Here is a 14,289-nt window from a genome sequence, read left to right on the forward strand (position 1 = left end):
GTTTCATCAGAGGTATGTTTTTGCCACTTTCGTTCTAACCTACGCCAAACCCGACGGGCATCTCTAATCTCATCATTATACCACGGACAAAAAGGTCGAGTAGTTCTCACTCTGGTAGTTGGTGGAGCATGCGAATTAATGACCTTCAAAATAATCTTCTCAAAAGCGTCATAGACTGTATTGACATTACTTGCGTCATTGATGTCTAATTTAGAGAACTCATTTAAAAGATCACTTTTAGAACTATCCATATCAATATTTCTGTATTTTCGGGTTGTAGAAACAATTGATTGTTTGGCTGGCCTTTGTTTGGATATATCAAATTCCACGACATAATGATCAGATCCAAGACACTTTCTCACGCCACAATTATGAATAATGCTACCTCCTTCCCGAGGTCAAGAATATGACCATGATCATGGGTGGATTCAGAAACGTGAATAGAAAATACATTTTATTTTTTTTTTTTTTTTTGGGGGGGGGGTCTTTCATTTAGAATTTTTTTTGTATTAACATCGATACATAAAGAAGGAAAAAAGGATAGAGAGGTCCAATGATATTGTCCAATAAGAACCCCCATAGATTATTGATCAAAACAGAAATCATTAATAGAAATCTTCCGAAAATTGATTTTGGCCAAATGATCGAGGGCCCGCCGGCGGCAGCCACTGTACAGCGACAGACCAATGTTGTTCTAACCCTTAAACCGTTGAACGCCATTTACGCTCAAACAGGGTACCAGTAACTGGTATCTTTTAATAACGTCTGTTTGGTCCGAGGCGACCGGGGCTTGAACTACCGACCTCAAGATGGTGAGACGGGTGCTCTACCAATGTCTAATAATGTTTGTATTTGTAAAAGTGGCTCGAGAAAAGAATATAAAGAAATAACTAACCACATTTCGTTCCAGTGTAATTTTCAGGACAATCACAAGTGTAAGAGTTGATACCATCCACACAGGTCCCACGTATACAGGGGTTTGATGCACATTCGTTGATATCTGTAAATAGATTAATAACATTAATGATTGATTTAAGAAAGGAGGTTGCTAGACTTTTATTCATTTTATTACGCATTATCCTGTATAATTAATAGGATTTTTTTACCTGTCGAGCAGTTCATTCCAGTATAGCAAGGAGAATAGTTAAAAGGATCAGAGTCGATACCATCATCGCGGGTTCCTCCAGAGATTAAATGATAGCATTCTACTGATAGGATTTATTTTACTTCAAGTTCAACAATAAAATTAAAACATAAAGCTTAATATTATATATTATATTGAAGTGAAATGGTTACCTTCTCTAAAGCCTATCTTGTTGAGGTTCCCGTAAAAAATGTATATGCGACATAATAATAGATACGAATATTCACATTGTCTTTAATATGCAAATATATAATATTTACCTTCATGCAGAATAGAATATAAATATCATTACAATAATCATATCTATATTCTCCCAAAAATAATAAATGCGGCTGAAGAATAACAGAATATGGCAAGTCAAACCAACGGGACATTACAAAACAAAAACGTTCCAGGAAAAGCACGTATGAGGACGTGACAAGACCAAGACACAGCAAGACATAATATAACAAATACAAGAACAGGGCACAACAAAGCAAGAAGAAAACGAAACAAAACTACACAAAGTAGACAGGAAGAAGAAGAAGGAGAGAAGATAGTGAATCAGAAAGAATGGAAGATCCTCATATATTTTAAGTGGTGTTGTTATTAGAAGTGTTACATTTTTAATTAGATGTGTTAATGCTCTAATAACATTAGGATCACAGTCGTCAATATCCATCAACAGATGAATAACATGAGTGCTAAAAAACATTTGTTAGCTTTTTATTCCTTTCATTCTTCAGCAACTAGTAAAGTCAAATAATTTCGTTGCCCGTCGAGCAGTAAAGCCAGGAGCACAGTTACAAGTATAAGAGTTGATACCATCGTCACAAGTTCCTCCATTCACACAAGGGGAAGGATCACAATCGTCAATATCAATAACATTCATGATTAAATAGGAGAATGTTAGCTTTATATATTTATTTTATTGCTCATGAATAAATGATTAAGTTTGTTACCTGTCGAGCAGTTCATTCCAGTATAGCCAAGAGCACAGTTACAAGTATAAGAGTTGATACCATCGTCACAAGTTCCTTCATTCACACAAGGAGGAGGATCACAATCGTCAATATCTGCAACAATATCAATAACATCCATGATTAAATAGGAGAATGTTAGCTTTATATTCATTTTACTGCTCATAAATAAATGATTAAGTTTGTTACCTGTTAAGCAGGTCATTCCAGTGCAACCCGGGGCCCGTAACACAAAGGTAAGCAATTATTGTAGAACTTTCAAAGGATATGATTACAGCCATTAATAATAATGAGGAAAATATAAGGATCAATGGATATTTAGCCTTCCGTTTCCTACATTGGTTATTAACCTATACTAATGATATTTTTTGTCACCTGTCAAGCAGTTCATTCCAGTATAGCCAAGAGCACAGTTACAAGTATAATAGTTGATACCATCGTCACAAGTTCCTCCATTCACACAAGGGGAAGGATCACAATCGTCAATATCTGCAACAAGATCAATAACATTCATGATTAAAGAGAAGAATGTAAGCTTTATATTCATTTTATTGCTCATGAATAAATGATTAAGTTTGTTACATGTTGAGCAGGTCACTCCAGTGTAACCCGGGGCCCGTAACACAAAGGTTAGCAATGATTGTAGAACTTTCAAAGGATATGATAAAAACCATTAATAATAATGAGGAAAATATACGGATCAATGGATATTTAGCCTTTCGTTCCCTACATTGGTTATTAACCTATGATAATGATATTTTTTGTTACCTGTCGAGCAGTTCATTCCAGTATAGCCAAGAGCACAGTTACAAGTATAAGAGTTGATACCATCGTCACAAGTTCCTCCATTCACACAAGGGGAAGGATCACAATCGTCAATATCTGCAACAAGATCAATAACATTCATGATTAAATAGAAGAATGTTAGCTTTATATTCATTTTATTGCTCATGAATAAATGATTAAGTTTGTTACCTGTTGAGCAGGTCACTCCAGTGTAACCCGGGGCCCGTAACACAAAGGTTAGCAATGATTGTAGAACTTTCAAATGATATGATTAAAGCCATTAATAATAATGAGGAAAATATAAGGATCAATGGATATTTAGCCTTTCGTTCCCTACATTGGTTATTAAACTATGAAAATGATATTTTTTGTTACCTGTCGAGCAGTTCATTCCAGTATAGCCAAGAGCACAGTTACAAGTATAAGAGTTGATACCATCGTCACAAGTTCCTCCATTCACACAAGGGGAAGGATCACAATCGTCAATATCTGCAACAAGATCAATAACATTCATGATTAAATAGGAGAATGTTAGCTTTATATTCATTTTATTGCTCATGAATAAATAATTAAGTTTGTTACCTGTTAAGCAGGTCACTTCAGTGTAACCCGGGGCCCGTAACACAAAGGTTAGCAATGATTGTAGAACTTTCAAAGGATATGATTAAAGCCATTAATAATAATGAGGAAAATATAAGGATCAATGGATATTTAGCCTTTCGTTCCCTACATTGGTTATTAACCTATGACAATGATTTTTTTGTTACCTGTCGAGCAGTTCATTCCAGTATAGCCAAGAGCACAGTTACAAGTATAAGAGTTGATACCATCGTCACAAGTTCCTCCATTCACACAAGGGGAAGGATCACAATCGTCAATATCTGCAACAAGATCAATAACATTCATGATTAAATAGGAGAATGTAAGCTTTATATTCATTTTATTGCTCATGAATAAATGATTAAGTTTGTTACCTGTTAAGCAGGTCATTCCAGTGTAACCCGGGACCCGTAACACAAAGGTTAGCAATGATTGAAGAACTTTCAAAGGATATGATTAAAGCCATTAATAATAATGAAGAAAATATAAGGATCAATGGATATTTAGCCTTTCGTTCCCTACATTGGTTATTAACCTATAATAATGATATTTTTTGTTACCTGTCGAGCAGTTCATTCCAGTATAGCCAAGAGCACAGTTACAAGTATAAGAGTTGATACCATCGTCACAAGTTCCTCCATTCACACAGGGGGAAGGATCACAATCGTCAATATCTGCAACAGTATCAATAACATTCATGATTAAATAGGAGAATGTTAGCTTTATATTCATTTCATTGCTCATAAATAAATGATTAAGTTTGTTAGCTGTTAAGCAGGTCATTCCAGTATAACCCGGGGCCCGTAACACAAAGGTTAGCAATGATTGTAGAACTTTTTCCTATGATTAATTGCTAAACTTTGTGTTACAGGGCCCAGGAGCACAGTTACAAGTATAAGAGTTGATACCATCATCGCAATAGAGGAGGATGAATTGAGGAAATGTTCCTCCATTCACACAAGGGGGAGGATCACAATCGTCGATATCTGTAAAAGATCAATAACATTGATGATTGAATAAAATGTTAGCTTCCTATTCATTGTATTGCTCATAAATAAGTCTGTTATCTGTTAAACAGTTTTTCCACAAGTCCTCATCGAGATTCAAAAACTTTGGCCGACAGAACACAGCTCTTTACTCTCACAAAAGAAGTACTTCCAAGAGAAATTTGCGTTTGTATATATAACGGAGGACAAGCAGAGTAGGTCTTACTCATAGCCTGGGTTATCGGCACAGAAATGCAGAGCATTTTGCTCTTCGGTTATTATATTCCCAGAATTTCTTTCCGAGATTCTCAACCCTTACGTGAATGGATGATTCTTTATTATATTTACTTACTCTGACATTGGGGAAATGGATCAGAGAAATTTCTGGAGCTTGTGCATGTGACAGAGGATTGGCCAGTCAGATCATAACCAGTCGGACAAGAGAATGTGCATGCTTGGTTCAAGCTAACCTCTTCACCAGGTGTACAAGATGAATTTACGTTTTCTCCAAATTCAGAAACCTCACAAGTAACTGACCAGTCGAAACAAAAATTGGTGATGTCAGAAATCAAGCTCTTTAAAAAATTGTCGTTTATTGTAACAAACATTGATCATCGGCAACTGAGCAACGCTAACACAAGTTACACAACCATCATAAACATAAAAACATCAGCGATAATATAAGGCAATTATGAAATGACAATTATCTACATGATCTAGGTGGCTCTTACATTACGAACTGTATTACCCGGACATTAGCTCCAGATTCTTAAAAGTACTTATAGCATTCAAGGAAGTCATCAGGCCGGGTACCCATTAACCTCACCTGGGCTGATTGCAACACAACGAGGACCGATATCCCCCTATAGGAAATAATGCCTTAGTTGGGAATTGAACTCACGCCCATCTGTTTTAAAAGTGAGAGTCAGAGGTGATAAATATAGTATAAACAACAGTAGGACAACCATCATCAATATGAAAGAATGAACAATAATATAAGGGAACTTCGACAGGCAATTATCTAGTTTCCTTTTTAAAGGTGAACTATATACCCGGACTATAGCTCCAACTGCTTAAATGTCCTTACGTCATTCAAGGAAGTAATTCAGCCGGGTACCCATTAACCTCACCTGGGTTGATTTCAAAATAATGAGAATCAATATCCTACTAAAAGGAAATTACGCCTGGGTTGAGAATTGAACTCACGACCCTCTTTCAAAAGCAAGAGTCAGAAGGTCTGGACCACGTCCCTTCATCCCTATGTCACCCCCAGTAGTACCAACACGACGACTAACACACAAGAGTCACAACGTATCCCCTCTATTACCCCCCCCCCCCTATAATCATTGTGATAATCTTCATCATCTTCATTTCATCACCGTTATAACTATTGTAACCATCAAAGTGAGTTCAAGACCTTGATAAACACAACGCCATTACCGCTATTGAATACGTGATAAAAATGTCAAAAATATTTCGTTCTCTCAGCCATGGTTTCAAAACTTCCTTCTAACATAATAAAGCGATAGAAACTTATTAAGCATTATACAGAGCCTATACGTCAGACTTACCCCGACAATCGGGAAGTGCGTCTGAGAAATTTCCAGAGCTCGTGCAGGTAACGGATGATGGTCCGATAAGCTCATAACCAGTTGGACAAGAAAAGGTACATTCTTGGTTCAAGCTTACTTCCTCACCAGTAGTACATAAAGAAGTTACTTGTATTCCCAAGTCATGTACGGTGCAAGTTGCTGAAATGTAAACCAAACATGTCAAAAATAATTTGTGATGTGAAAAATCAAGATATTTAAGAAAAAAGTCGTTTCTTATAACAAACATCGAGTTTGGCAACTGAGCAACATTAGCACAACCATTATCAACATGGAAAGATCAACGATGATATAAAGCAGTTATGAAGTGAAAATTAGGTAATTAGGTAATTGACAATTATTAAGAATGGTACAAAGCTTTTTATGTCGAACTAACCCTGACATTCGGGAAATGAGTAAGAGAAATTTCCAGAGCTTGTGCAGTTAACGGATGACGGTCCGACCAGCGCATAACCAGTTGGACAAGAAAAGGTGCATTCTTCTTCATAGGTTACATGACTGCCAGGTGTACACAATGAGTTTACTTTGTCTCCCAGTGAGGTTACAGCGCACATCACGACTAATTTGAAAGAAAGAAATCAGGACGAGTGTCGGCAACTAACAAAAAACATCTAAGTTATATCCCTTCCTGGAGGCAGGTAATATCGAATCATTGTTTAATAACGTCAACGCATAAAACCTTCCGTTTGCCTTTATTGACGTAGCTATCGTTTGATTTTCGGTATATCTATAAACGATTGTTTTCCAATCCCGATACTCCCACAAGTTATCATCGAGATACAAGGTCTTTGGCTAATAGAGCACATCTCCTTACTGTCAGAAAAGAAGGTCTTCCAAAAGAATACTGCGTTTCTACATGTAACGGAAGACAGATACACTAGATCTTACCCCAAGCCTGGGTTATCGGCACAAAAAGCAGAGCATTTCGTCTTTCATGTATTGTATTCCCAGAAATTCTTTCCGAGATTCTGGAGCTTTGAATAAATGGATAATGGTTCCTTTACTTTATTTACTTACTCTGACATTGGGGAAATGGATCCGAGAAATTTCCGGAGCTTGTGCATGTGACAGAGGATTGGCCAGTCAGATCGTAACCAGTCGGACAAGAGAATGCACATTCTTGGTTCAGGCTTACTTCCTCACCAGGTGTACAAGACGAATTTACGTTTTCTCCCAATTCAGAAACCTCACAAGTAACTGAAACAACACGATTCAAAGAAAAGTTGGTGATGTCAGCAATCAAGATATTTAAGAAAAAGTTGTTTCTTATACATGTTATAACAGACCTCGAGTTTTGGCAACTGAGAAACCATTATCAACATGAAAAGATCAACGATGATATAAGGCAATTACGAAGTGGAAAGTATCGAGGTGCTTCTTAAATGGCGAACTATTACCCGGACTTTTGCTTCGGATTCTCTAAAGTCCTTAGGGAATTCAAGGAAGTAATCGGTACGGATTCCCATTAACCTCATCTTGGTTGATTGGAACACAATGGAGATCAATATTCTACTAAAAGAAATTAGACCTTGGATGGGATTCGAACACACGCCTCTCTGTTTCAAAAGCGAGAGTCAGAATATCTGGACCACGTCGCTTTATTGCTATGTCACCTCAAATAGTACCAGCACTACGACTACCACACCAGAGTCGCAAAACACACCCTATATTACCCCCTATAATAATTATGAAAATCTCCACCATCTTCAATAACTTATCACCATTGTCTTCACCATTAGATTGAGGCTACTATACCAATATATTGATAAAGACAACGTCATATCCGCTCTTTTGAATACTGAATATAATGTTCAAAAATATTTCATTTTCTCATCTAGGGTGTGGAAGTCTTTTTCTTACATAATTAGGTAATTGACAATTTTTCAGTATGGTACAAAGCTTCTATGTCCAACTTACCCTGACATTTGGGAAATGAGTGTGAGAAATTTCCAGAGCTTGTGCAGTTAACGGATGACGGTCCGACCAGCGCATAACCAGTTGGGCAAGAAAAGGTGCATTCTTCTTCATAGTTTACTTGACTGCCAGGTGTACACGATGAGTTTACTTTGTCTCCCAGTGAGGTTACAGCGCACATCACGACTAATTTGAAAGAAAGAAATCAGGACGAGTGTCGGCAACTAACAAAAAACATCTAAGTTATGTCCTTTCCTGGAGGCAGGTAATATCGAATCATTGTTTAATAACGTCAACGCATAAAACCTTCCGTTTGCCTTTATTGACGTAGCTATCGTTTGATTTTCGGTATATCTATAAACGATTGTTTTCCAATCCCGATACTCCCACAAGTTATCATCGAGATACAAGGTCTTTGGCCAATAGAGCACATCTCCTTACTGTCAGAAAAGAAGGTCTTCCAAAAGAATACTGCGTTTCTACATGAAACGGAAGACAGATACACTAGATCTTACCCCAAGCCTGGGTTATCGGCACAAAAAGCAGAGCATTTCGTCTTTCATGTATTGTATTCCCAGAAATTCTTTCCCAGATTCTGGTGCTTGGAATAAATGGATAATGGTTCCTTTACTTTATTTACTTACTCTGACATTGGGGAAATGGATCCGAGAAATTTCCGGAGCTTGTGCATGTGACAGAGGATTGGCCAGTCAGATCGTAACCAGTCGGACAAGAGAATGCACATTCTTGGTTCAGGCTTACTTCCTCACCAGGTGTACAAGACGAATTTACGTTTTCTCCCAATTCAGAAACCTCACAAGTAACTGAAACAACACGATTCAAAGAAAAGTTGGTGATGTCAGCAATCAAGATATTTAAGAAAAAGTCGTTTCTTATAACAGACCTCGAGTTTTGGCAACTGAGAAACCATTATCAACATGAAAAGATCAACGATGATATAAGGCAATTACGAAGTGGAAAGTATCGAGGTGCTTCTTAAATGGCGAACTATTACCCGGACTTTTGCTTCGGATTCTCTAAAGTCCTTAGGGAATTCAAGGAAGTAATCGGTACGGATTCCCATTAACCTCATCTGGGTTGATTGGAACACAATGGAGATCAATATTCTACTAAAAGAAATTAGACCTTGGATGGGATTCGAACACGCGCCTCTCTGTTTCAAAAGCGAGAGTCAGAATATCTGGACCACGTCGCTTTATTGCTATGTCACCTCAAATAGTACCAGCACTACGACTACCACACCAGAGTCGCAAAACACACCCTATATTACCCCCTATAATAATTATGAAAATCTCCACCATCTTCAATAACTTATCACCATTGTCTTCACCATTAGATTGAGGCTACTATACCAATATATTGATAAAGACAACGTCATATCCGCTCTTTTGAATACTGAATATAATGTTAAAAAATATTTCATTTTCTCATCTAGGGTGTGGAAGTCTTTTTCTTACATAATTAGGTAATTGACAATTTTTCAGTATGGTACAAAGCTTCTATGTCCAACTTACCCTGACATTTGGGAAATGAGTGTGAGAAATTTCCAGAGCTTGTGCAGTTAACGGATGACGGTCCGACCAGCGCATAACCAGTTGGACAAGAAAAGGTGCATTCTTCTTCATAGTTTACTTGACTGCCAGGTGTACACGATGAGTTTACTTTGTCTCCCAGTGAGGTTACAGCGCACATCACGACTAATTTGAAAGAAAGAAATCAGGACGAGTGTCGGCAACTAACAAAAAACATCTAAGTTATGTCCCTTCCTGGAGGCAGGTAATATCGAATCATTGTTTAATAACGTCAACGCATAAAACCTTCCGTTTGCCTTTATTGACGTAGCTATCGTTTGATTTTCGGTATATCTATAAACGATTGTTTTCCAATCCCGATACTCCCACAAGTTATCATCGAGATACAAGGTCTTTGGCCAATAGAGCACATCTCCTTACTGTCAGAAAAGAAGGTCTTCCAAAAGAATACTGCGTTTCTACATGAAACGGAAGACAGATACACTAGATCTTACCCCAAGCCTGGGTTATCGGCACAAAAAGCAGAGCATTTCGTCTTTCATGTATTGTATTCCCAGAAATTCTTTCCGAGATTCTGGAGCTTTGAATAAATGGATAATGGTTCCTTTACTTTATTTACTTACTCTGACATTGGGGAAATGGATCCGAGAAATTTCCGGAGCTTGTGCATGTGACAGAGGATTGGCCAGTCAGATCGTAACCAGTCGGACAAGAGAATGCACATTCTTGGTTCAGGCTTACTTCCTCACCAGGCGTACAAGACGAATTTACGTTTTCTCCCAATTCAGAAACCTCACAAGTAACTGAAACAACACGATTCAAAGAAAAGTTGGTGATGTCAGCAATCAAGATATTTAAGAAAAAGTCGTTTCTTATAACAGACCTCGAGTTTTGGCAACTGAGAAACCATTATCAACATGAAAAGATCAACGATGATATAAGGCAATTACGAAGTGGAAAGTATCGAGGTGCTTCTTAAATGGCGAACTATTACCCGGACTTTTGCTTCGGATTCTCTAAAGTCCTTAGGGAATTCAAGGAAGTAATCGGTACGGATTCCCATTAACCTCATCTGGGTTGATTGGAACACAATGGAGATCAATATTCTACTAAAAGAAATTAGACCTTGGATGGGATTCGAACACGCGCCTCTCTGTTTCAAAAGCGAGAGTCAGAATATCTGGACCACGTCGCTTTATTGCTATGTCACCTCAAATAGTACCAGCACTACGACTACCACACCAGAGTCGCAAAACACACCCTATATTACCCCCTATAATAATTATGAAAATCTCCACCATCTTCAATAACTTATCACCATTGTCTTCACCATTAGATTGAGGCTACTATACCAATATATTGATAAAGACAACGTCATATCCGCTCTTTTGAATACTGAATATAATGTTCAAAAATAATTCATTTTCTCATCTAGGGTGTGGAAGTCATTTTCTTACATAATTAGGTAATTGATAATTTTTCAGTATGGTACAAAGCTTCTATGTCCAACTTACCCTGACATTTGGGAAATGAGTGTGAGAAATTTCCAGAGCTTGTGCAGTTAACGGATGACGGTCCGACCAGCTCATAACCAGTTGGACAAGAAAAGGTGCATTCTTCTTCATAGTTTACTTGACTGCCAGGTGTACACGATGAGTTTACTTTGTCTCCCAGTGAGGTTACAGCGCACATCACGACTAATTTGAAAGAAAGAAATCAGGACGAGTGTCGGCAACTAACAAAAAACATCTAAGTTATGTCCCTTCCTGGAGGCAGGTAATATCGAATCATTGTTTAATAACGTCAACGCATAAAACCTTCCGTTTGCCTTTATTGACGTAGCTATCGTTTGATTTTCGGTATATCTATAAACGATTGTTTTCCAATCCCGATACTCCCACAAGTTATCATCGAGATACAAGGTCTTTGGCCAATAGAGCACATCTCCTTACTGTCAGAAAAGAAGGTCTTCCAAAAGAATACTGCGTTTCTACATGAAACGGAAGACAGATACACTAGATCTTACCCCAAGCCTGGGTTATCGGCACAAAAAGCAGAGCATTTCGTCTTTCATGTATTGTATTCCCAGAAATTCTTTCCGAGATTCTGGAGCTTTGAATAAATGGATAATGGTTCCTTTACTTTATTTACTTACTCTGACATTGGGGAAATGGATCCGAGAAATTTCCGGAGCTTGTGCATGTGACAGAGGATTGGCCAGTCAGATCGTAACCAGTCGGACAAGAGAATGCACATTCTTGGTTCAGGCTTACTTCCTCACCAGGTGTACAAGACGAATTTACGTTTTCTCCCAATTCAGAAACCTCACAAGTAACTGAAACAACACGATTCAAAGAAAAGTTGGTGATGTCAGCAATCAAGATATTTAAGAAAAAGTCGTTTCTTATAACAGACCTCGAGTTTTGGCAACTGAGAAACCATTATCAACATGAAAAGATCAACGATGATATAAGGCAATTACGAAGTGGAAAGTATCGAGGTGCTTCTTAAATGGCGAACTATTACCCGGACTTTTGCTTCGGATTCTCTAAAGTCCTTAGGGAATTCAAGGAAGTAATCGGTACGGATTCCCATTAACCTCATCTGGGTTGATTGGAACACAATGGAGATCAATATTCTACTAAAAGAAATTAGACCTTGGATGGGATTCGAACACGCGCCTCTCTGTTTCAAAAGCGAGAGTCAGAATATCTGGACCACGTCGCTTTATTGCTATGTCACCTCAAATAGTACCAGCACTACGACTACCACACCAGAGTCGCAAAACACACCCTATATTACCCCCTATAATAATTATGAAAATCTCCACCATCTTAACTTATCACCATTGTCTTCACCATTAGATTGAGGCTACTATACCAATATATTGATAAAGACAACGTCATATCCGCTCTTTTGAATACTGAATATAATGTTCAAAAATATTTCATTTTCTCATCTAGGGTGTGGAAGTCTTTTTCTTACATAATTAGGTAATTGACAATTTTTCAGTATGGTACAAAGCTTCTATGTCCAACTTACCCTGACATTTGGGAAATGAGTGTGAGAAATTTCCAGAGCTTGTGCAGTTAACGGATGACGGTCCGACCAGCGCATAACCAGTTGGACAAGAAAAGGTGCATTCTTCTTCATAGTTTACTTGACTGCCAGGTGTACACGATGAGTTTACTTTGTCTCCCAGTGAGGTTACAGCGCACATCACGACTAATTTGAAAGAAAGAAATCAGGACGAGTGTCGGCAACTAACAAAAAACATCTAAGTTATGTCCCTTCCTGGAGGCAGGTAATATCGAATCATTGTTTAATAACGTCAACGCATAAAACCTTCCGTTTGCCTTTATTGACGTAGCTATCGTTTGATTTTCGGTATATCTATAAACGATTGTTTTCCAATCCCGATACTCCCACAAGTTATCATCGAGATACAAGGTCTTTGGCCAATAGAGCACATCTCCTTACTGTCAGAAAAGAAGGTCTTCCAAAAGAATACTGCGTTTCTACATGAAACGGAAGACAGATACACTAGATCTTACCCCAAGCCTGGGTTATCGGCACAAAAAGCAGAGCATTTCGTCTTTCATGTATTGTATTCCCAGAAATTCTTTCCGAGATTCTGGAGCTTTGAATAAATGGATAATGGTTCCTTTACTTTATTTACTTACTCTGACATTGGGGAAATGGATCCGAGAAATTTCCGGAGCTTGTGCATGTGACAGAGGATTGGCCAGTCAGATCGTAACCAGTCGGACAAGAGAATGCACATTCTTGGTTCAGGCTTACTTCCTCACCAGGTGTACAAGACGAATTTACGTTTTCTCCCAATTCAGAAACCTCACAAGTAACTGAAACAACACGATTCAAAGAAAAGTTGGTGATGTCAGCAATCAAGATATTTAAGAAAAAGTCGTTTCTTATAACAGACCTCGAGTTTTGGCAACTGAGAAACCATTATCAACATGAAAAGATCAACGATGATATAAGGTTAATTACGAAGTGGAAAGTATCGAGGTGCTTCTTAAATGGCGAACTATTACCCGGACTTTTGCTTCGGATTCTCTAAAGTCCTTAGGGAATTCAAGGAAGTAATCGGTACGGATTCCCATTAACCTCATCTGGGTTGATTGGAACACAATGGAGATCAATATTCTACTAAAAGAAATTAGACCTTGGATGGGATTCGAACACGCGCCTCTCTGTTTCAAAAGCGAGAGTCAGAATATCTGGACCACGTCGCTTTATTGCTATGTCACCTCAAATAGTACCAGCACTACGACTACCACACCAGAGTCGCAAAACACACCCTATATTACCCCCTATAATAATTATGAAAATCTCCACCATCTTAACTTATCACCATTGTTTTCACCATTAGATTGAGGCTACTATACCAATATATTGATAAAGACAACGTCATATCCGCTCTTTTGAATACTGAATATAATGTTCAAAAATAATTCATTTTCTCATCTAGGGTGTGGAAGTCTTTTTCTTACATAATTAGGTAATTGATAATTTTTCAGTATGGTACAAAGCTTCTATGTCCAACTTACCCTGACATTTGGGAAATGAGTGTGAGAAATTTCCAGAGCTTGTGCAGTTAACGGATGACGGTCCGACCAGCGCATAACCAGTTGGACAAGAAAAGGTGCATTCTTCTTCATAGTTTACTTGACTGCCAGGTGTACACGATGAGTTTACTTTGTCTCCCAGTGAGGT

At 38.0% G+C, this 14,289-nt stretch overlaps 1 protein-coding gene across 1 annotated transcript; it reads right to left on the minus strand.

Annotated features, from left to right (window-relative positions):
- Positions 1-474: 474 nt before the first annotated feature.
- LOC129283482 (fibropellin-3-like) lies at positions 475-6,594 on the minus strand. Its single transcript, XM_064113958.1, has 10 exons — positions 6,462-6,594; positions 6,047-6,226; positions 4,828-5,007; positions 4,050-4,163; positions 3,657-3,770; positions 3,265-3,378; positions 2,872-2,985; positions 2,479-2,592; positions 2,086-2,199; positions 475-1,000 (listed from the first exon to the last, which is right to left on the minus strand). Exons 4-10 carry the CDS (start codon positions 4,063-4,065, stop codon positions 891-893), a joined length of 696 nt encoding a protein of 231 aa, XP_063970028.1. The 5' UTR covers positions 4,066-4,163; positions 4,828-5,007; positions 6,047-6,226; positions 6,462-6,594; the 3' UTR covers positions 475-890.
- Positions 6,595-14,289: the final 7,695 nt, after the last annotated feature.

This window comes from Lytechinus pictus, chromosome 19, assembly GCF_037042905.1.
Source record: "Lytechinus pictus isolate F3 Inbred chromosome 19, Lp3.0, whole genome shotgun sequence".
Lineage (NCBI taxonomy): Eukaryota > Metazoa > Echinodermata > Echinoidea > Temnopleuroida > Toxopneustidae > Lytechinus > Lytechinus pictus.